This window comes from Oryzias latipes, chromosome 7, assembly GCF_002234675.1.
Source record: "Oryzias latipes chromosome 7, ASM223467v1".
Classification (NCBI taxonomy): domain Eukaryota; kingdom Metazoa; phylum Chordata; class Actinopteri; order Beloniformes; family Adrianichthyidae; genus Oryzias; species Oryzias latipes.
In genome coordinates this window covers 24,428,810-24,453,819 of record NC_019865.2, presented here as the reverse complement: position 1 = coordinate 24,453,819, position 25,010 = coordinate 24,428,810, and the positions used below count along the sequence as shown (strand labels likewise).

The following is a 25,010-nucleotide window of genomic DNA, read 5'->3' as shown; positions in this document are numbered from 1 at the left end:
AATTCCCTCTCTACTCCCTTACTAGTAAAAAACTATATAGAGTGGGACCATCTTTTGCCCTGGATTTTAAAAACAATTACAAACACCATACTCACTACTTTTTTGTCAAATATGACGTCACAGATTTCACAGATTTCACAAAGTAAAGACCTAATATATACGAATATTTTACAAAACTATTCATGAGTCCACTGTGCTTTCTTTATAAAAACATGGATGGTTTATAAAAAAATACTTATAATAAATTAAATTTAAAATGAGTAAATTTTATTTTTTTAAATAATTGAATTTAATTATAATTTTTTATTGTTAAATAATCTGGTGAGCATCAAGTAGGCTGGTTTTTTGCAGAAACTTCTGGAAAATGTCTAGATTTTGGAATTGTAGATTCCGACAGCACCACAAAATGCCGAACGCATTATATAGTGCACCAAGTAGTGAGTAGTAAAGGAATAACTGTTTTATCATGATGATTAAAAAAATAGCATTAGCCTGATTAAAAACATGGTTTGTGTCCGAATTTCTTCCCTACTCACTTCATACATAGTACGTTAACCTTTTTGTAGTGGTGTCCGAATCTACAATTCCAAAATCGAGTGCCCTAGAAATTTATAAAATGATCGTTGCATAACATTCATGTTAATTCGATTTTAATTTCGTTAAATCGATGACGTTATTTTCGCCGTTTGAAGAAAAAAAAAGTAGTATTATTTATTTATTTTACATTGTATGAGCTTAACATATTACACATTGTGTAAGTTTGAAGTTTCTCAAAAGGATAGCTGGAGGACAGTATGTAGCTCTTTTGTTATTTTTAAGTGTACGTTAGCTTACAAGTACAGCGTGATAAAATAGAAACGTTTTGATTAGTTCTGACAAATTTAAAAGTTAAATTGATATTTTGAGAAAGATGTATTGACCTACATTTAGTACAGTGGTGGGACGTGTTGAAACTATTACGTTTTTTGAGGTTTGTTTTTGGAGCTAGCAATGGTTTGTGTATCGTTCTTATTTCTTTTTTACATGCCTACAGCCTTTCGTTCTTTGATATGTTCAGTTTTGAATTTCAAGCGCTGCTCTTCCTTTAAGTGCTACTTTGCTTAATATTCTTAGAATGCTCTTCTGATTTTTACCTGGATAAAAATGTATTCATTCACATCTGTTCATTTTCTAGGATTTTATTTGCACTTCTGCCAGCACTACCAACCTCTGCTCCCAATTTGTCGACGTCTTTTGATTTACATCCAGCTTTTACATTTCGGATTTTATCTTGTATAAAAACAGAAATATTTATCTTGTTTGTATTTTTGTTTGAAAGGAGTTTATGTCTAAAAACTGGGCCCATTCTTACTCAAGTGAAATAGTAGTTGTCAATGAAAATTACTTCTAATCCTTTTGAGGTCGAACTAGACATTGAACAGGTGAGTTATTTCATCAACACTCATCATTATATTAATAATGTCAGATTCAAGCCTTTTTTTCCAGTCTTGTTTTTAGGTCCTTGACCTTACAGAAAATAGATAGATTCTTCAATCAGAATCAACAAAGGTTTTCATCTCACATCATCAAACTTAAGCCTTGTTTTCACTGAGCGGTACGTTTCAGTCCAGTACGATATGTTCCTATCTGGTCCGGTTTAGAATGGTCCAGACAACTTAGTTGAAGGTTTCCCTTCAAAGGTTGACCGTCACGGCGCATACGGGATGAAGCTAACAACAACAACAATGAAGGTTTTAGCAGCTCATGTTGGTAATGATAATGTTGTTTGGGAGAAAATTGCGGACTGCGAAGAAGAATACGGCCGCTTTTTGGCGCTTTCTTTGGTCGTTCAGCTAATCAATGTGTTTCAACAGTAGCTCCGCCCCAACCAGTCCATTCCTTTTTTCTATGGACCTACAACCAATGGGGCACAAAAATGGTTTGGTCCGTTCTGGCTTAATGAGCCTATTTTATCATTGAAGTGTTCAAACTACCGTGCTGTACTTTACTGTACCGCTGAGTAGAAACAAGCCCCCCCCCCCCCTTTTTTTAGCAATAACAGAACTCAAAAATGTCATCTAATTAAATGGGACTATCATTTGCTCTGTGTTCGTGCTAATGTTATTCTTTGTTGACAGACACTCAGACACACTGGGCATTGCCCTGACAAATGAGGAATGTAATAGAGTTGGAGAGTGTGTCCCACTGGGTGCATGGAGCCACAGGTGGACTTTTAATTAGGACTGCGACATATCCACTCATTAAACAGGAGGCTTGCAGTGGAGCTTTCAAAATAAATAACCATATTTAACGAACAAGCAACAAAAAAGACCAAGATCGCCTTATTATGAAAGTATTTACACCTCCAATAAAATGTGTTTTTTCTGTATTATCTTAAACTGGAATTCTGTCTTTTTATGTCCTGCACTAGTACTGGACTGCAAGGACCAAATTGTTTTTGCAATTCTTCTTTTTTAATGCACCTTTGAGCGAAAGTTTGGCCCCCGCCACATACTCCAAAAACTTACATTCAGCTAGAAGAACCCAGTGAAAATTAATTTTTGTTATAGTGAACTAGCCCTCCCAAAAAACTGGTGACATCACAACGGGAAAAACCATAATATAAAGGAAGTACATGTAAAGGAAGTTTTAAAATGATTATGGAACAGCCACTGGAACTATGGCTTGGATGCCATTTTGTGGCAAAGTGTGAAACTTGGCGATTATCACATTTCCCCACAATATGGGAAATAGAATTGTAGGCACAAGGTTAATAAAATGAAATGACATATGATACGAACATATTAGGAATGTGGACATGGTTGACAAAGAACCTTTTGTTGCCAGGAAAATCCAAACATACTTTTGCTGATTCTTCTAAAAATTACACAAACCTGTTCGTTATCCCCAGAAGACCAAAAAAGTATATGGTTGCTATGGAGATAGATCCAAAAGAAAAGACACCATTTTGAAAAGTGTTGCATGCAGCTCTGACCAATGGATAGGCAGAAGGGGAGAGTGAGGGGCGTTTTAACAGCCACTCCGCGTAGGCGGCGAGGGCAGGGGATGGTAGTGCCTACAATGCCGCTCATGGCCTTGATTTTTTTCATCTCTTTTAATTTTATTTTTCTAAAATAAAAATTACTTATCAGATAAGATCATGAAAAGCATTACTGAAATTCAATTTTCTCAGCTTTTCAAATACCAAGGTCCTACTAGAGGCCACGTCTGTTAACATTTCAGCTAACTTCAAACTTCATACCCCAACTTAATTGGAGAACATTTTGACATCAGTTCAGGAGGCGCCGTCATCATACATCATAATGATTTTGCTGTAAGGTTGAAGATACATTCATTTTTCCCCCTAACCTTGACACACCAGATTTGAGCGAAGTGGTGACACAACAGCATGCCGACGCAACATTAGTATTCCTGCTCATGCGTTCACACACAAGCCTGGTACCTCTGCCTTTCATCTGCTCTGTGGGTGTTTTTTGGCCGAGCAGCATTGTGGTGTACCTCTGCCAACGCATCTGTCCCCGACTGAGTGATGAAACAACACCAGTTGCAAGCCAACCGAGTGCTGACGCCCCTCCATCGGCTGCTGCTCTCTCATAACTGCTTTGTCTCAGGAGTTGTTTTTTTTTTAAGAAGCTTAAAGGTTCCTTCAAAGAGTTGGGTGCCTGCACCTCTTGTTTTCTACACTGCAAAGACGGAATCTTAGGAAAGTAAAAAGACCCTGTTGTAAGATAAATGGTCCTATCAAGAAGGTTTTTCAATAGCAAAGTTTGATAAAGCACATTTTAGTGACTAGAATCTTTTCTTAAAATGAAAATTCTTGGTAAGACCATTTCTTTTATTAATGTAAATAAAATCTGCTAGTGGAGTAAGAATGTTTTACCTATTTCTAAAGGCCGTGTCACACAGCCACTACGTACATTTTGCGTATTTTCCATGTATGAAATTTCAGTCTTTTGTGATACATGTGTGACGTACCTAATTCACTCATGTTTCTTGCGTTTGTCATTCGCCGACGTGCTCAGATGTCCGTCGAAGGTTTTGACCGATGGGTCTTTACGTGAATTCTGTTCCAAATACTTGGTTGGTTGAGGATTAGGCAGTTTAGGTATATTTCACGAAGTTTATACATAATTATTACATAAATCTTATGTATTTGTAGGGGATTTTTGTGAGACAAAGATTGGTGAATTTCCACAACTGTTCCACGTATGGCTAACAGACCTCTCACGCATGTACCACAGATGTATAACCTTCATATCACGCACACGGCACACATATAATGTTCATATTATGTAATTGAAGGATGAATCACTGATGAATTACATATAAACAGCACTATAATCGCGCACGGGTCATGTTCTACGTTGATTTACCTGTTTTTTTAATGGTTTATTTGTACTTCTGTGGTTTTATGGTGGTTCATTTGTGATACATCTGTGAAAATTTAACTTAAAGAGCATGACTTTTCTCCCTTTTTCCACACATTTTCACGTATGACCAATTTTCATCCATGCAACATTCACAAAATATACGTAGCGGCTGTGTAACACGGCCTAAAGGGGCCCTAAAGGGACACTCAGCGAAATAAATCTGCCAATAACTTAAAATAAGAGTTTCCCTTTTCACCTTGTAACACCTGTAGGTGAATGTGGGGCTGTGCGCGGCTGCACGCATAGATGCATCACTAGATTTAGCCCGTGTGCCCACAAATACCACCGTGTTGTTAGCAGGACGCCAATTATCACATCAACATTTGTATGTTAATGACTGCTCCACGTAAAATTGTTGGAATTGAGGTGAAATCTCACCGTCTGCAAAGATCGACTCCCCAGGCCCCCACCCCCGATTCCCAAGAAAAAGTGAGAGTTTGCATGCATATCAACTACCTGCATAATAGGATCTGATGAGTAAATAGTGTGGCAAAAGAATGAGATATGAGCTGAATAAACCGCACAGATTTAGGCAAGTTTGTGACGATCAACACAATAGCATGGTGTGTGTGTTTGCATAAGGAATGCCAGCGGATGCAGAGGGAAGGAGAATGGCTGTATTTGCATGTTTGTATTTTGAGTGACAGCTGAATTCGGGGAACGATCATTAGTGTTTCATGGTGTAAACGCCCAGAAACTGCGTCTAACCATCTAAGTGTGAAGAGTTAATTAGTTATCACTTCAAATAAAACCAGAATTACTGCACTTTACTTCAGGTTCTTGTAAATCTGTGCTAATCTGTGCTTGTACTCACAGTTTGGGGTGTTTTGAGGGGGGGGCTTTAACATACACGGCATGAGTGACAATGGAGTAAAATCTATTCCACAGTCATAGAGGAGGGGGAAAAATCAAATTACATTCGCAATGACTCCCTGCAACCTTAACTTTTTAGATATTTCAGCAATAAAACTTTCATTTCAAAATGTCCTTGATAAAATAGCGCTGAGAAGAGCCGGGTTACTCATTTTAAATAAAGTTATTTTAGATCAATCTTATCACTCACACACATTTTCTTTTTTTTTATAAAGATGAAGCAATTAATTGACTTGAGATGCATAAAAACTTCATCAGTCTGTTATATAGAAAAGAAAAGAGAAAAAAAGGAATGGAGGTCATGGGAACCGTTAAGTTGATGTAAAGACTTTTTTTTTTTAGTTATTGTTCCTATCTTGTGATAAAATCTCATTTTTTTCCAGAAATGAAAAAATTGGCAAGGCAGAGCAGAAGGAACAGGCTGTAAAACTCGCCCATAAATCTATTTGTGGGTTGAAAATATTTCCTGGAATCTGTTTTAGGAGGTTTTCCTTACCGAGAAGGAGGGTCTAAGGGCGAGGATGTCCAGTTTACTTTAGTCTGTTTAGTTTAGCTATCAGCTATTGTAATTCATAACTGATTTTACTTCCGGTGACTTCCGGTTCCGGGTTATACAGCAGGACGCGTGGCGTGCCTCTCTGCGAATACAACTATCTTCAAATTACTTAAAAAGTTGATTTTTCTCCAAAAAAGAGAGCTGACCATGCCCCCGAAGAAACCCCAGGAATATGAAGATCTCAAAAAGTCTCTTGACATTATTCAAGAAACGCTGAAAAGTTTTATGGATCAAGTGTCGGCTAAGCTAACACCGCTCTGGGATATGATGGAAGAGTTCCGAAGATTTCGGGCTCAAAACGAGCAGCGAGAAAACCGGGTCGAGATTCTGGAGAAAAGACTGGACGATGTGGAACAGCAAGTAAGGATGAATAATGTCATTCTCACTGGAGTACCAATCAAGCCTCGAGCGAAGCTGAATGCAGCTGGAGCTAGCACTGCTAATGCTAGCGCTAGCGTAGCTAGCAGTTCTAATACGGAGATTGGTGCAGCGACGCTGGAACAGCAAATACATTCATTTCTCACATCTAAAGGGATTTCCCTGGATCTCAATACCATGGAGACCTGCCACCTGCTCCCCAGGAGAAAGGAGACGGATAAACCAGCGATCCTCATCAGGTTTGTGAATCTCAAACACAAGCTAGCTCTGATGAATCAACGCAAAAATCTCAGAGGATCTGCTGTTTATCTGAACGACCATCTGACCAGAAGGAATGCTGAAATCTCAAAACATGCACGGCTTCTCAGGAAGCGTAAGCAGATTGAGAACACTTGGGTTAAAGGCTGCAGGATTTACGTCAAACCACTCGGTCCAGAGGACCGGGCCAAGGTTCTGGTCGTGAACACCATGAAGGACTTTGAGAAGTGCTTGATTACGGTTGTCTGAAACAACGTGGAGTAATAAATCAAAGAGCCAAATAATTTCAAGAAATATGACACCTGGAATCATCACTTTCTCTGGATGTCTGACGTCACCTGAATAACAGCAGGGTTCTGACCCGCAGACAACTTGACCTCAACTTTCACCACAGCTGATATCAGCTGAAGAAGGATATGGACCTGAATCTAATGTCTGCAGACATAACATGGAAGAAAACTATTAACTGTTTAAACCAAGAAAATCGGGTGTTATCAGTAAAAGAAGAAATGCCAACCTTGGACAATTCGACAGTTTATGGACCCTTTTTATTTTTCCCCTACAGCATTACTTTATTATATAAAAAAATAAAATAAAAATACAAAAAAATATATAAAAAGAGTAAAACAAATTTTTTGAAAATTTGCTAAATTGATTGACCTTTGATGATATTACTTCACTAGCTCCTAAAATTGATAAATTGATTCAAAAATCTTTCCTAATGTAGCATAACTTTGCACATGTTTATAACTTTTGATACTTGATGAAATTTTGCTATGAAAATTCCTGAAACAGTGTTGTGTCTATTTTACTGATATAGTATTATGTTTTAAAGCATATGAATGACTTTTAAAAGCAACATAATTTGCATATATTTCAGATGCTGCATTTGCCATGTTGATTTCTAAAATAGTTATTTTTGACGTAGTACTTAAGTAATTCATCTTTGGCATCTGCTTTATTGATACCTTATGATTCTTAATTCTGTCTGATAAAAGTTATGAACCGGATATTGATAAATCATGTAATAAAATGGTTACAGTATAACGGGGTGGGTTTATATAAGTTTGCGTCCTTCCACTCCCTTTCAAGCAATATTTATTAATTATGTCTAATTATCCTAAGTTTGATTAGTTACTGTATGAATGTATAACTGATGATTATATTGTTTTTGTGTATTATTTCTATTTTGATTGCTTGAAATAAACCATTTCAAATCAAATCAAATCAAAAAAAATTATGTCTTGTACAATTGTGAAGCCCGCTGAGACAACTGTGTTGCAATCTTGGGCTTTATAAATAAAATTCAAATAAATTAAATAGATAATAATTCCCCTTCTGATGAAAGATTGTGTCTTTACGTGTTTTTAACATGTTCTTGTGGCATTTTTTCTGATAATGGAGGACATATGTTAGAAAAAATAAGCTTAAATTTGTTTTTCTGTGTGTTTCTTTCTTAAAATTGTTGGGATTCAGGAGTTGATCAAAAGAGAAGGTGGGCCACAGTCTCCCTGATCTGAGTTCACAGCAACAGGAAGTGGGGGTTTGCGCCGCACCAACAGTCCCGCCCACAAAATCAGAGGTGAATTTCAAATGAGCTCCTGCATGCCGCTCTGCAGAAATGTCCTAGAAAACAACAACGTTTTTTGATTTTGGCTGCAAATGGCATAATCATAGTTTTAAGACCATCTGTTAGGAGAACTGTCTTACAACAGATCAAAAGATGATCAGAGTGAGAACTTGGTTAAACCAACCATCCCAACATTTATTTTTGCTTTAAAATATAAAAAATAATGAAAGAATTCATAAAATTCTTCCCCAATAGAGATATTATGGATGTTAAATTTGACCACAAAGGCAGAAAAAACAACTTTGGAGGGTGTGGTTACTTTCATTTCTGGTTTAACTCTTGTGCTATCCTAGGCACTTTAACATTGGGAGTTGGGTCATCTAGACCCACTAGACTGGTTTTAATGGATTACATGAAATCCTCTCCACCTTTGTCCACCTTTGTCATGGTAGGGAGAACACGTCAATGGTCATCTTGACCCAATTGGATAGTACAAGGGTTACACTTTCATTTGACATCAAAGGGATTTCTAACTGACAAGACAAGCCGCCTGGTGGCCACTAAGTGAACTCCACTTTTTGAATTTCTTTTTTACCATGCCTTAGTGCAGATGTGAACAGCTTGCTCTTTGGTTTAAAAGTCAGTTCACATAATATTGCAAACCCAAAAAAATCAATAAAAATAAATCAGTTGTTTTATTTTTATTTTATTGAAAATTTTTATTGAACAGTTGTTGGAACTAGTCCAGTACCCTTAACCCTTTAATTCCTGAATTTAGTTCCAATCATTAAAAAAAAAAATGTTTAGTGTCTTTTCTTTTTTCCTTAAGGTGATTCTAAATCAAAAGTATTCTTGGATTAAATGGTATGTTGTGAATTAGCGACGTCCATTCAAGAGGTTGAATGAATCAAAAGACCAGACAAGTTTTTGAATCTAACCACAAAGGTAGCACCTCATATCAAAACAATTACTTAATTGTGTAACCTTTTGACATTTTGATCGACCTGGCTCAATGCGTCATCAAAAAAGCTTTTTATTTCAAAAGGGTTTTTATGTTTTATATTAACCAATTTATCTCTTATTAAGAAAATCCTGAAAAAAATAGTTAGTTTTTTTTTTTTTTTGTAAAATTAGTAAAGCATGTTCACATCCTCACCCGTTCAGTTAGGTCTGTATTGGTGAGACTCCACCTCAAGTAGGATTTTTTCAGTTTGAATGTTACTGTACCAATGTTAATCAGAGCGAAAAAGCAGAGCATCAAAATGGGATAGACCCCTCGCTTATCAAACGTTTCCGGAAGCTTACAGCAGGAAGCCGCACGGCCCCACGTTTCCTGCAGGCCATCATCGCTCATCTTCAGCTCCTGATACAAACACAAGTAAATAGTCGGAGAGCGGCGCCGTCTCCATCTGCAGGGGTGTTCTTCACCAGGGCAGGAAATCCCTGTCCTTCTTACTAAGTCTCCCTGAATCCATATTTTATGAACATGTGAACTCTAATTAAGTTTCCGTTCTGCACATTCACTCTGATTCTGTCGAGCAACCAACCACACCACATCTGCATGTCTCCGCAGCCACAGTGCAACTTGGCGGACCTGAGAGGGAGAACCTTCTGAAATGTTCTCGCCTTTGGGGTCTTGAAATATACAAGCTTCAGTTAACCGAAAGTGAAAAGCCTTCAAAATCAAAGGCAGGATTTGTTCCACTCCAAAACTGCTGCACAGTCTGAGAGCAGTTGTGTCTTCGCAGGTTTGGTGGCTTAGTGCCCCCTGCTGGCACCAAACAGCGACTTCCAAATGTCTTCATCTCCAACGTAGTTACAGAAATGGCAATTTCCAGAATTTATACAAATATTTTAACCTAGAGCTTCTACTCAATAAAGGATAACACATTTCCAGTTCAAAAAGCAGGAGCTGTGCTTCTGCAACATCAGGAATACTCTGCTGCCCTCTAGTGGTTATGAAGATAAAAAGATTAAAAACATGTTTTATCCCTTGTGCTATCCTTGGCACTTTGACATTGGGAGTTGGGTCAAATAGACCCACTAGACAGTGCGCTGAACCGTTTTTCTTCAATGATTTGTGATCTTCATTGGTGTCCATGGATTACATGAAATCTTTCCACCTTTATCCACCTTTGTCATGGTAGGGAGAACACGTCAATGTAGGGGTGGGGTCATCTAAGATAGCACAAGGGTTAAATATATATATGTATATATACATATATATATGAGTATTTTTTTAAATGTGTGGATTGATAGCTCAGATAATGCTTGCCATTTGGTTGAGCTGGTCATTTTAAGTTGAGGGTGTGGGGGGCTGTAAACTAGCAGGAGAGAGTTTAAACAGATAGGTGACAAGTAGTAGCGATAAGCTTTTTCTGCACCACCATTTAGAGGCAGATTTCTAATGAACTGCTTTAACTCTGCAGTAACTATGTGTTTTTGAAAAGTGTTTTTGATCTTGGTAAAAAACTGTATAATCATAATGAAAAGACCGTTGAGGACGCCTTTACTGAGATCAAAAGTTAACAGGAGTGGAACTCTAGGACTGTTTTCACAGTGGGGCTACTCACTGAAGTTGTGAGCGATCTTCTGGTTGAGCTTTATGTTTTGGGCATTGCTGGGCTCAGCAGTGCCGAAAGTCACCACATCTTTCATGCCAAACTGCTCGAGCAATCGGGACGTGTCAATGTCAGTCTTCCTGGTGCCTTCTTGCAGCCAAAATGACTTTGCGATCTGCCAAAACAGAGATTAAGTCAGCACGACTTCAGCTTGAGAAGAAAATCAATGTCACTAAAGAAAAGACTGGAATGCTGATGCAAAGTGGGGTGGGTGGGGAAGTAAAACTAAAATATGTGTGGTTCACCCATTAGATAACTCTGTTTTGAGGATCCTTTACCTTGTCAGAGCCAATGACATCCCAGTGGAACGCCTTGGTGCGAGGTTTTTTTAAAGATCTCTTCAACCTCAGGGGTAATGGTGGAGGAGCTGGGACGATCATAGGTGGAGGCCTTTTTTCAACTGGAGAACCTGGTGTCATGGAAGAAACCTTCAAGTCAACAGAGCCAGATGAGGATGGAGGGGAGGGCGGGGATGATGATGATGGGGCAATGGGAGTGGTAGAGGTCGAAGATGAGTTGGGCTCCAGAACATCATGAACTTGGATAGCCGTCTTTGGAGTCCTAGGTTTGGGGACAGGCTTTGAAAAACCGGTTAAAGGTGGAGTTTGGCTTGTGGGACTGGTGGAAGTGGGATCTTCTGTTGTGTAGTCAGGTAAAGGGTAAGCAAAGCCTTCAAATCCACCGCTCGATTCAAGATCTGCGCTATCGTCCTCTGCGTCTTCGGGTATGCTGACAGGTCGTAAGGTTTCTTGCTCCCCAAAGAACTGATCACACTTGGATTTCCTCTTCCACTCCGAACACAGCTTGCTAATGGCTTGGACCCAGGCATCCCGCTCCTCCTGCACGGTATTGGAAATGGACACTGGATCGGGTATGGGCACCCTGAACCTGAAACATATTAATGCCTTAGTCAAATGCACACATACAGTGGGTTGACCGGTACTGGTGCTGTAGGTTTTTGGGTTGTTCTGACACATGGAGGGTCATAGATTGGAGGGGCCTATCTAAAGTTGACGCAGGTGCGGTATTTTTTTTTTTCAGATACTTTATTTATCCCTCATTGGGGAAATTCTTCTCCGCATTTGACCCATCCCCTGGGGGAGCGGTGAGCTGCAGCTGAACTGCGCTCGGGAGGCAGTAGCGTTAAGGGTCTTGCCTAAGGACCCTCACTGAGTGATGTTAACTGCTTGCCATTGATATGGTAATTGCCCCCAGTACCATTGTTTCGTCCCCTCCGGGAATCGAGCCCTGGATTCCTGCATGGTAGCCGCTCACCTTACCAACTGAGCTACTCAGCCGCCTTTTTTTTTTAAATTTTTTATTTTTTTTTATATATAGGTATATGGACACCTCAAGTACCATTGTAAGACTATCGTGAAGTATTTGTAATCATTATGTAAGTTGCATGCACTTTTAACTTACGGTGCCCTTTACGCTGCACTTTAGCCGTTTCTAAGATGAGAGTTCTGGCTCCTTAGCGAACAAAGGGTGTGCAAGTGATACATAAGTACCCATAGGACACCAACAAGATACCTACAAACTATGTTCTACGTTACAGTCAGGGTGAACCCAATGGTTGCACACTTATCACTGGAACAGCTCTGAAGGGTCCCTAACGCAGTGCACAGGATTTAGGGGCATGGGAAATTGTAAAATCTGTAAAATACGCCTACGGTTCTACCTATTTTACATCTACATGTGCTTAAGAGCATGCTTCGCCCTGTCGCCCGTAGCATGCCCTATTGGTCTACGAACTTAATCTTTCCTGCAAGCCACCTGCGTGCCCCATACAGGTTTGCCCATTTTTCACTTGCAGACAGCCTGTATCTATCCGTTGGGGAAGTTGTGAATAAGGCATAACAGACGTACATCCAAGTTCCTCAATCAAGCCAAATTTGTCAGATAACCAAGAGTTTAGGGCACAGATGTCACACTTCAGGTTTGGTTCTTTTCCAACCATCCCTGCCCTTCCAGCTTCTTGTTGACTGTACTTATTTGATCCAAATAAATAGCTGTAGATATGTAGGGCTGAGATATCAAGAAAAGAAAGACCCATTGAGCACTGATGTTTGACACCTGTGTTGCCCCCATCAAAACCCTGTATATGTTCCAACAGAAGGCAAACACTGTGAAGCAAACTAGGGTCAAGGTGAGGAAAAAAAACGTTGCGTTCTGTTGTGATTCTCACTCACTGGTAATCGTTTTTGTGGGTGGTCAAAGTGAAAGTGTCAGTGGCGTGGAGTTTCTGCACATGGGTGTCACCATGTGACAAGTGAATCACAATGGAGACAGGCTCCAGAGACGCCCCCTCGCCGTCTGCTGGGATTCGGTGCCTGACAGCAAACAGTGTCAACTGGCCAGGATGCAGCTGTGCTTCATATCTGTGACGAAACAAAGAACTTTCAATAACAAAACTGTATCCCAAGCTGCTAATCAGCTAATACAATAATATGCAAATATAATTGCTGCATGATGTCAGTTGAACACAAAAATTCATTTTATTATGCAATAGAAGTGACGTTCTCAGGTCCATGCTCTGCAGCACGTTTTCCCAAAACAAACATTTATAAGCTAATTTACTGATTTTGAGCAAATATTTAGAACAAATATTGTACCTGTTGACCTGTTCATGCCTTAAATTATTTTCCAATTATATAAATAATATTTTTAAGTGCTTTTCCTTTCAAGATTATGCCAAATTAAGTTGAGTCCTGGATAAAATGGTATGTTATGAAATAACCATACCAATATATGGTTGTGAAGGGGTTAACTTATTATTAAGACAACATCATGATCCAAAACTTACAAACAAATGACAATGTTTTTTTTTTCAAAAGTGTACAATATAAAGTTACTCGTACTCCTTCAACAGAATCATTTTAAATGTAAAAAAAATTTTTTCAATATGTATATAAGGTTAACCTGAGAAAGTTCACACAGATTCAGTCTCAGGTGTAACTTGCACCCGTTTTTTACTTTTAAATCATTTTTTGCACACATAACCCCTCATTACCTAGTTTTGTCTTACATCAGATAGGTTTTTGTATCATTAAAGAACTAAACTAAACCTTCTTGCTTTTACTTTGATGTTTGTAACTTCTGTGAAGTAATAATCATCTTAAATTTCTGCTTACCAATGGCTAGTTTTCCATAACGCAAAACTATTCAAACATTAGATTATGCCTCTAATACTGAACACTTTAAGGTCTTTTTTCCTACTTTAGCTTTTAGCACACATGCTAAAAGCTAGCAGTTTTGGCATGAAAGTTGGACATTTCAAGATTGCACTTTTTTTCTCTTTTGGCTAATTTAACTGTTAGCATTTGTACACGTAGTTTTATTGGCTAACTTTATGTTTATGTTCACAATTATTCAGCCTTTTTTTTTTTAAGATTCTAAGGGTTTATTCAGACTGGACACATTTGGTTTGCTTAAAGTGAACCAGAGTTTGTTTTATATGATAATCTGTAACGAATTTTCAGTCTCAATACACCCAAGCGGACCCTGGTCTGGGACCAGGAACCGCTCTCTGACCCATCTTTCGAGGTGGTCTCAGTTCGCGGTCGGATGAATGGAAGCTCATCAGACAATTTTTAACGTGATCAACGCTGCTTCTCAAATTTTTTCCCGACAATCTATGTCATAAACACTTATCAGTGTACCTTCGCCTGCATAATAATCACCCTGCAGTATGCCTCCAAAATAAAAGGTGTTGTACCTGACCTTGATACAGACGTTCAAAATTGATCAGTGAAATAAAAATTTTGCAATCAGGATTTTTCACTTTTTCAAAGCGCAGGGTTTCCATTTTTTTTTCTCTTGTTACTTTGCCTCGCACTTGTAATCCCATACCAATAACTGAAGAGATCTTTAGTCATATGGTTTAGTTTACAAGCTTTGGTTCAAATCAAAAAATGTCTGGTTGACCAAACTCAACGTTCAGGACACGGTCAGGGCCAACTGACTACTCCAGTCTGAGTAACTCAGACTTTCCATTGCTAATTTTGTTAGCTTTTTTAATATCACATAGCATTCTTTTGATGCTCGTTTTGGCAGTTGTATCCGCTAACATTGTGTTTATAGCATTCTTCCATATTTTTTTCTGCTTTTATTAATATTTTTAAAATTTGTTTTGAATGCTCTCGGCAGCTAATTTAGTCATTAAAGACTAATTATCATTCATTTTTTGGGACACATTTTTTTCTTTTCTTGCTAATTTAGCGTGTAGCAAATACGTTTTAGCAACGTCAGCCTTTTGAACAAGTTCTAAACGCCCATTAAGACATTTTCTTAGCCTTATTTGCAACACTTTATCTCTCAGTATGTTCTCAGGTGTGATACTTATTTTCATTAACCATGTTTTTTTTTAATACAGCGGACAGTCCTGTACGTGTTCTTCTTTTTCGCTTTTACTGTTTTATTGGAACTCTGTGACATCAATGTTCAGCATTTTTATTAAGAGTTGGGTCTTGAAGGTGGCTTTTTACATCCCTCAGCTGAAAAACGTATTTTAGGTGAAGTACAAAATGTTCTCTTGTTGAACATACTTTTTCGTGAGAAAGGGTCATTCTTTATCTTCCACTCATTTAGGAATATGCAGATTTGGGGACTTTTTATTTTATTTATTTTTATTTTTTGCAAGTGCTGCTGCAGCGAGACTGAGATCCGTACTTCACCCATTTGAATGATGCCAGGCCTCCTCTGTGCAGTAACAACGTGCCCTCCCGAAGGCTACGTGACTCTGGAGAGCTGTGGCTCACTTCTGCATCATCCTCTTCAGGGTTGTTGTATATATTCCCATAAATTATCTGATTCACCAGCTGCATAATCTGCACAAAGAACTCCAAGATGTGGGTGACAGCATCCATAAAACCCATGGCAATATAAACCCCATGCTAGTTTATATACGGATTAACAGTTCATGAAGTTACCTTGTGTTTGTCCTCCAGAGATGTGGCCTCAAGCTCATAATCATGATGCTCTTTAAAGGAAATGGAGAACTTTGAGCCCACTCCATCATCACAACTCTTGACGGTAGAGAAGGGCAGTTGGCGCTTGATGATGCCCCTCTCTATGCTGCACAGCATTTTGGTCTTGAAATCAATCTGGGGAAAGTGGTTCGAGTTAGTGCCTGAACATGAAGCAAGCATTTTTTTATAGCAAAGATAAAAATAAGTCTTATTCTCATAAGGCTGATGTTATTCACATGTATTTTCAGTCCATCCGACCAAGCATAAAAACGGATGGAAATTTTTTTTGCGAACACAAACTATGTCCTAACACTAAACGTAACCCTAACCCTTTCTCCGGTCTGTGCGGGTAAGAAAGAAGTTCAGCACCGGGCTCACATATTTAGAAAATTACATGCAAATAGTCACTTTCTTCTCATAAACACCACATTTTACAGTGTTTAGCAAACATTCATATAATTCAACTAGGCTAATCTAAATTGATAAAAAAAATGAAATGAAAAAAAGCGCACATTTATTAAGTTAGTCTCAAAAACAAGACAAAGTAATGGGCCCACCATAAAATAAAAAAGAATAAGGATACCGTAATAGAATAAAGTTGTAAAATGATGATTGAAAATTATAAATTCTGCAACAATAACATTGCAAAATTACAAAGAAAGTTTACATTGTACAAGAGCAAAATCCTAACTTTTTACAATTCAAAAAATCGTAATTTTACAAGGAAACAGTCAATTTTTTTCGAAAATAAAGTTTCAGTTTCACAAAAAATAAGTTGTACATGCGCAAAAAAGCAAATCAGATTCAGCGGCAATCTTGAACAGTATGGTGTTCATCAGATGTCTCTGCAATTAAATTAAACAGGTAATGCTTTGTCTTTTTCTAAACATTTTAAATGCCAAATTTAACTTTTTTTTTGAAAAGCATGACATTTTCCTTGAAAAATTCAGTCTTTTTGAAAAAAAGATTACACCTTAATTAACGTAAATTGGTGATTTTTTTTTTATGTCTGTACGACTTTTTTCTCATAATTGTACAACTTTATTTGCATATATGTCTTTTGTTATGGTGGCCCGAATACTTTGTTGTACAAAAATGACATGTATATCTTTTAGTTACAGTTAGGACTTATTACTTTTCTACTTCTTGACGTGTGATTAAGAACGTGAAAGAAAAATAAACGTCCTGGTTGAATGAACGTCAAAATGAAAAACAAAGATAAAACTGCTACTGCCTTTATTTATTTATTCATTTATTAAGAACTCACAAATACTTCATGTGTTAGAGAAAATTAATGCAGGAAATGCACAGAAACAGAGGGTTTTTAAAATGTCGTCCCCACGAGTGACACTTTATTATTTCAAAAGCTTGATGTAACAGTAGCAACAGTTTTTCACTCACCTGAAGAATACGCTTCTGCCATCTGTAACGGTTGTACTTGTGAACGCTGAAGTTGTGTTGTGAAGGCAGCTGCTCCTGAAACCAGAAACCCGGCAGGAATCAGTTGCTGGAACAGAATCAGCCTACTTGATTTTATTATTTCGTTTTTTTAATTGTTTCCCAATAAAGTGATTTAAAGTCTCAAGCAATGACTGTATATGAGAACTGGACCGAGTGAGTGTGAACGGCCCCCACGAAATGAAGGCCAAATTCCGTCGTTATTTTTTGCAATACGGACACCGATCGCCATGTTAAAGCGAGACGTCGTCAGTAAACAGTGATTAGTCTGTAATCTGTCAATCAAATGTTTCAAGTGTTCAATGTGGGGGCCAGCAGGTGAGAATGTTGATTCTAACAAATGTAATGACTGAGTAAAAGCTGTTTATTTCTTAATTGAAAGGCAGTGGGGACTTCCTGTTTGGTGGTGGCCAGATTGCCGGCCAACAGCAGCTCTGATCGTGCCGATGCGTAAATGTCTCCAGACAGCAGCCGTCCATATCAAGTGCCACTAGCCGCCAGCCACCCAGCCACCCAGGCACCACTGGTGCATTTTGAGCACACATTTTAATCTAGTCAATTTGCAAATGTACACATTTTTAGACAACATGCCTCCCAAGAAACCCTGCAAGGGTAAAGCCCCAGCGCCCAAGAAAAGGAAGGTCAAGTGGTCTAACCACAGCAGTAGTCGTCATCGAATAAAGAGCATCAATGCAGCACCAATACCGTCTCCCCTTTTCTATGCGAGACTCACAGAGGCCGGGATTGCCAAACTGAAGTCTGGCCATCGCCGGCAAGCAGCCTTCGTCAAGTGCCCATGCTGTTACCGTCCGATTTCTAACAATCGGAAGACGGTAGAAGGATGGCGGCATGGGGTCAAGGAGAGTGGCAGTCTGAAATCGGCTGACTATCAGACCATTGTGGGACCTTGGAGAACATTTTATCGGTCAATTATAACACATCGACCACAGACCGATGTCAAAAAATTGTTTTGTCGCTGTAAAATTTCAGCTTTTTCTAAAAAACCTCCGCGGCCACCGCATGGTGTGTAGAAATGCTACTGCCGTCTCCCAAATTCCAGATACGAATTTGCCGAAAAACTTGCAATCAGGTTACCTCATGGAGCCATTTTGTGATGTGTGAATGCAGTTTAATCTAGTTTAGACACACAGAGTCTGCATTTAGATCAACAAAAGATTGGTGTTAAATGGGTTAAACATAATTTTTCCACACTTAGTAGGACATAAGAAAATCAAATAAACTCTGAGTCTTAGAAAAGGTGGCAAAAATGACCATAAATGAACTCCACTTTCAGAATTTAGAGCCTTCTCCAAAAAATAATTGCTTCAACTTTTTTTATTAAAAAATGTTGATCTGTCATAAAAATCAGTAAATCCACTTCTTCCACAATGGTGTTGAGTTTAATTGTTTTCTATTTATTATGTCTTTACCACCTTGTGATGAGATATTTATTTAGCTGCTGAGTTAATTGTTTTTGCCTGTTTTTTGTCAACCAATCCTAAAACCAAACAAACAAGTAAAGTTGCATACCAAAATTTACATTAAACCACACACGGAAGACATTCCGGCGACGTTCCGCATTCATTTACAATCAGATCCATTGTTCTGGGTGAAACCTGGGAAATCACAACGTGTGTTTTGGTTTTACAGCACATCGATGAGGAAACTCACTTCAGTGGAAAGGCTCTGCTGTTTCAGGAGGTTGACTCTGTCCCTCCTGGCCTGGTTCAGCGCATCGTCGATAGACAGCTCTCCATTCTTCACCCTGTTCATGATGCTCAGCTGCATCTCATTGCTCAGCTGGGAACACCAAACGTTTAGGGTCAAACATTTTAATCATGTGTCACAAAATCAAAAAAATGTTTCCAAATTTCATTTCCATTTGTCAAAGAGGCACATGTTGATTTCCAAAAAATGGGAAATAATCTGGGCGCTTATGCAAAATTCTTGGAATACAAACTCACTCTCCATCATGCAGTTACAGGAACACACAATCTTCCTCTTTGTCACAGTTGTGAGTCAATAAAGCAACCAGTTTGGGGAAGTACTGACATTAAGGAAGAAAAGTTCATCTGAGGAAGTGAAAGGTGCTTGAGAATCCCCAACGAAAACCTGCCGCATAGATCTGATGTGAATGAAAGCTGCACTACTGTTTTCCCTGGAATTGAAACGTTACTATTACTCATCATTAGAAGCAGATTATTTTGCCAAAGAAGGACTTCATGGTGTCTATTAGGGAAACGCTAGGCATGCTGAAGGTCTATTAGTAGAACTCATGATGAGATAGTCATACCTGTGGCACGCCCTCAGCTAGTTTGTCCATCTTACAGAGATTCTCTTTCTTCTTTAATCCTAGACTCGGCATTGCGGCGGATCAGAATTCCATACATAAACTTAATCCACAAAAAAATGGTTCACTTGGTTTGTTTGTTATTTCGCACAATATTACACCCACTTTTTTGGGTCCCATGCAAAGACTTGCTTTTACCAAATGGAGTGGTGGAGAGAAACTTGCATGACTTGTATGCACTTCTGACCGCCTCCCTTTTACAGCTCAGGTTGCACCAATAAAGGTAACTCATGAAGTCCCTCCCACTCTGGAAGGCGGCCTTCCCTGCAGGGCGCCAAACATGACTGACAGCATGCCTCCACTTGCACAACAATGCGTTTAGTTTTCTGTCTTTCATGAAAGTGAGCTTGTAAAGCCTGGAAACTACTAGCAAAATAAATTACTTAAAAATTTAATAATGATGCCATTTTAAAGATTTGATTCATTCAGGTTAAAGTTTAAATTGTCATGATTCAGTTTATGTAACACCCAAAGATGAATAAACTTAAGATTGCAAAATTTCAGGTCAACACAATGACTGTTTACGTCATGACACGCCCCTTACCCCGTCAGCAGGCAGCCTTGCCAGGTAATCTGGTTGAATAATCTCACCTCTGTTCCAGCCTGCAGGCCCTGCTCTTCAAAAACTGTGGCTCTTCAGCCAGTGATGGTTTGCCTCAATCATTGCTGACATTTTGAGCTGCTACTTTTAGTTTACTTAGTGGTGAGACTGCTCTGACTTTGTTTCTTCTGTTTGGTAGTGATGGGCTGATGACGCTTCATGAAGCATTGAAGCCTTTCATCCAATTGGTTCACTCCAGTGTAAAACTTCTCAAAGCTTCATTTGCATTAGCAGGACATCTTCTGGTAACAAATTGAATTTGAAATGTGGCTTTTTTCCGAAAGCCTGTGAACAAACATGTCAGACAAAATAAAATCCAGGACATACATAATGCCGTATACTTTCTTTGTGTGTGTGTGTGTGTGTATTTATATGTTGATACAAATAAATATTTTTGAATCACAAAGGACAATTTGGAAATCATGCAAATGATATTTCATACAGAGCCTGTGTCCTGACATTAAGATATTAAAATATATCTTGTTCCCACAGATTAACATCTTGTTCCCACAGATTATTGTCTCGTTCGCACGAAATACTATTCCGTTCCCACAAGATACTACTCCGTTCCCTCAAAAATACTATTCCGTTCCCTCGAAATGATTAACTCGTGCAAACGTAGAAATTATTTCGTTTGAACGCAATAATTAATCCGTTCGAACGCAGCGGCGTACAGAGAGCATATCCCCGTGAATGACTTATGACGTGAATAATTATTGCGTTCGAACGCAATAATTATTGCGTTCGTACGAGTTAATCATTTCAAAGGGAACGGAATAGTATTTCGAGGGAACGCAATAGTATCTTGTGGGAACGGAATAGTATTTCGTACGAACGACTTATTAATCTGAGGGAACAAGATATTAATCTGTGGGAACAAGATATATTTTAATATCTTAATGTCAGGACAAGGGCTCCGTAATTTCACAGTGAGGTGAAGGTAAGGATCGATTTGGATTGTTATGGCTGCTGGTGCTGAATTGGTACGTTTAAGGTTGGGGGCTGGAGGTTGTATTTGGGTCTGGGGGGGTACTCCTCCTCCACTAGTCAACACACACCTTGAAGCCTCAATACCAAACCTAAAATCACCACTATTTGGATATAGAAGCCTGACCTTTTTGGATTCTTTTGATTTTGGGGTAAATAATAAGTTCAGTTTGATTGCCTAGCTGTGCCTCCCTCTGTCCTCCTCCTTCTCTAACTTTGTGTGTCTTTAATCCACACGATTCCTCCTTATCACAGAAATGAGTAACCTAAACAAATCAGTTTTCATACAACTCCTCCTTACCTGGTAATAACCTTGTCCTCTTGTCACAGTGTGCCCGAAACCTCCTGGTGGAAAAAGGAGCAATTACCTCATACCCAGTCCCTGTTGAACCGACAGTGAAGATTATTTGCGTTACTAGTTCTGGGTCGTTATGGGGTCCGTTTACTTAGTCTGACTTTTTCATGAAAATTGAACCGAGAGAGTGACGTCACCCATAGAAAATGACTTGCTACCGGCACCAATGAAATGAAATCAGAACGGTCAGTCGCCTTTTTTTTCACAATGTTTATCTCTGCATTCCAGACAAACAATGCTGGAGTCTAGAGTCTTTCTTTATCAAAAATAAATCAATCCAAAATCGCTTCCTATTGAAATCGTTGAATAAAGATGTTATTTTTGCAGCTTAAACAGCTCAGTCTGAAGCTTTTTATTTTTTTAAGAATGTGAAACCAGATATTTTTGCGTTACATAATGTTTACAGAATACAAAACATACATAATGCACAATGACAATATATTTAAACTTAAAAATTCACCTGAAAAAAATCGGGAAGTTTTGTTTGTTGAACAGTGCAGAACAATCAGGAAATTCCTTTATAGGGACACGAACCTATTTATCTTGTAAGATTATTTTGTATATCTGTAAAGACCTATCTGGTATTAGGAGAAGAGGCGTGAAGCACAGGGTCTCGTTATATGCAGACGACCTGTTGCTCTATGTCTCAAACCTATCTCAGTCCCTTCCCTCTGCCCTGGCATTGCTCAGTCATTTTAGCAGTTTTTCCGGCTATAAAGTGAATATTAGTAAGAGTTAGCTCTTTCCAGTTAACAAAGCAGCACGAAACATAGACTTTGATAGTTTCACTCTGAAAGTAGAGCGCAGTAGACTCACTTACCTTGGAGTCACAGTTACCCAAAAATATAAAGATTTATTCAAAGAAAATTTTGTTGTTTATTTAAACCAAATTTAACTGACAGTCAGGCAGTGGTCTTCCCTATCAATTTCCTTAGTTGGACGAGTGAACTCTGTTAAAATGGTCATACTGCCTAAACTTACCAAACTCTGCCAATATGCATGGCTCTTTTTTTCAGCAACTGGACTCTTTTATATCCTCCTATATTTGGCAGGGTAAATTACCTCATCTAAATAAAATTTACCTCCAAAAAACTAAAATAGAAGGAGGGCTTGCCTTGCCGAATTCTGGCTTCTATTACTGGGCATCCAATATAAGAAATATTTTGAATTGGTCTTTCTACCATGACCACTCGGACTGTCCTAACTGGATAGCGCTCGAGCTTTGCCAAGACAACAATCTCTTGCCTCTGACCTTTGTTGGCTCTGGTTTGCCTTTACGCTTTATTGCATCTAATTCAGTTCAAGGTAGTACATCGGGTCCATATTTCCAGGGTTAAGCTGGCCTCTATGTACCGCACAGTTAGTCCACTATGTACAAGATGTAATCTTACAGATGCCTCTCTGTATCATATGTTCTTTTCATGCCCTCATTTGAATGTATATTGGAGGACAATTTTTGACACAATGTCTCATGTATTTAACACTGATTTAAAACCAAATCCATTAACAGCCATTATGGGGTTGTGGAGGATCAAGCTGTGTTAGGTACTGCCAAAAAACAGGGTATAGCCTTTGCATCACTCCTGGCATGATGTGCTATACTGCTTAAATGGAAAGATACCTTTCCCCTGTCTCATTCACAGTGGCTACAGGATATAATGTCATGCTTAAAACTAGAGAAAATTAGGTGTTCACTCAAAAAGTGTCTTGACATATTTGAAGATTGATGGGGTCCCCTTTTGAAAACATTTCCAGCTCTTTAGTATATACATAAGCCTACAGCAGCTTAGCTGCTTGTGGTAGCACATAGTACAGGTCATGCGTGAAGGAGTGATGGTATGACTGTGGCAGTGACAGGTAATGGTATGGGGTATTTTGTTTATCTTATTTACTATTCTTATATATTATTGTGTTTTTGTTTTCTTTGTGTATGTTTTTTTTCTTTCCTTAGCTTTACTATAAACACTTCTTTCAGTTATTTGTCTTTCAGACTTTCAGAACTCTGTAATAGTGTTTGTATAATGTAAAACTCAATAAAAATACCTTGGGTTAAAAAAAAAAAGATTCTTTTGTATATTCCTGTGCCACACCACTGAAATGATCAGAACCTCGGGACGTGAAACCCTGCGGATGTCTATACGTATGTATTCTTCAGAAATGTGTACTGGAGATGGAAAAAACATAAATATTTCTGATACAAAAACCATGCATGGTTGAGCCCTTTCCTTCCTCTATTTACTTTCGTTAACAGAACTACTAGAGGCGTAGCTGCAGATGGCAGCTCTAGATTCCAAAAATTTTCAAAAATAAATTTGCTGAACATGATGCAAATATGCATTCATTTTAGTGGTAAAAAACTTTATTGACAACAAAACATACAAGAACAGTCTGATTCTTATAATTTGTATTGCATAATGCAGGATTTAGCTATTGTCTTTGACATTTCCAAGCTGTATATTACATATTTTTGGTATTTTTAATTGTATTTTTTTTTTTTTTTTTGCCTTGTGAAAATATATGTTTATTACCTACTTACATACATACATATACCATTTGGTTTATGTATGTATACCAAATGATATACTTACATACATACATACATACATACATACATACATACATACATACATACATACATACATACATACATACATACATACATACATACATACATGCATACATACATACATACATACATACATACATACATACATACATACATACATACATTTTAAACAGGTTTCATTTCAAGCACCTAAGCTTCCTTTTCTAGGAATCAGGTCACCCTGAATGAGAGTCTTTTCATTACCGTTTGAAATGAACTGTGATTCTGTTAACACCAAGAAGAAAAGTTTAAAGAATTTCTGCAGTTTTTTGCTGAGTTCAATAGCTTCAGTTTCCCAACAACCTGACGTCTCGAAAACGTATTTTCGAGAAATCCTGTTTCTTTTTTATATTTTAAAGCTCTTTAAAATAATGCCAAACCCTGCGCACTCTGCAAAAACGACCCTCCAAGGGCCTGGACAACCCAAAAACTCACAGCACCCGTGTGGGTCAACCCCCACATACATGTGGCAATGTGGCAAAGGCTTTACTTCTTACATTTCTCTGTATAGTCACCCAAATCAAACGTACAATAAATGAAGGTTGAGCACAGCAAGGAAAGTTTAAGAACATGTTGAAACTTTTCAGGAATAAGATGCAACACGCATGACAAGAACAATTCAAAGGAATTCTTTATCGTCTAAGGACAGACACACGACATGTCACCGCTGATACCACATGTTATGGGAAAGCTGACTGATTTTCACATGAAACCTGCAGAAGAACAACAAGGAGCGATTTCCAGCAAGTCAAAACAGAGAAATTCCACAGTTTGAGGATTTTTGGCCACTCCTCGTTCTATTAGCGTAATGGCCTGCCTGAGTGTGCAACATTGAGCCCTGATAAGTTCTTCTTTTTTTTTTTAGCTGACCAACAGATAATGCAGGTTTCAGTAACTCCTCTTTGAAACATTAGCGGAGGGGAATCTCTCCCAGCAGTTTCATGGCCGTCGCTGGGGAAAGCCCCCATAAAAACTTTCAGGGGAATCCCTTTGTTCTT

The 25,010-nt window shown here is 38.4% G+C and overlaps 1 protein-coding gene across 1 annotated transcript in view; it reads right to left on the bottom strand.

Annotated features, from left to right (window-relative positions):
• Positions 1 to 19,642, bottom strand: part of LOC105353645 (formin-H) — a 71,144-nt gene extending 51,502 nt beyond the window's left edge. Inside the window, exons 1-8 of the mRNA XM_011472914.3 lie at positions 19,408 to 19,642; positions 18,786 to 18,914; positions 17,058 to 17,132; positions 15,618 to 15,791; positions 15,358 to 15,515; positions 12,879 to 13,067; positions 10,965 to 11,574; positions 10,639 to 10,801 (exon numbers count right to left, since the gene is read on the bottom strand). Coding sequence (XP_011471216.1) covers positions 10,639 to 10,801; positions 10,965 to 11,574; positions 12,879 to 13,067; positions 15,358 to 15,515; positions 15,618 to 15,791; positions 17,058 to 17,132; positions 18,786 to 18,914; positions 19,408 to 19,479 — 1,570 coding nt within the window. The 5' untranslated portion in view covers positions 19,480 to 19,642. The remainder of the gene's footprint in view (positions 1 to 10,638; positions 10,802 to 10,964; positions 11,575 to 12,878; positions 13,068 to 15,357; positions 15,516 to 15,617; positions 15,792 to 17,057; positions 17,133 to 18,785; positions 18,915 to 19,407) is intronic.
• Positions 19,643 to 25,010: the final 5,368 nt, after the last annotated feature.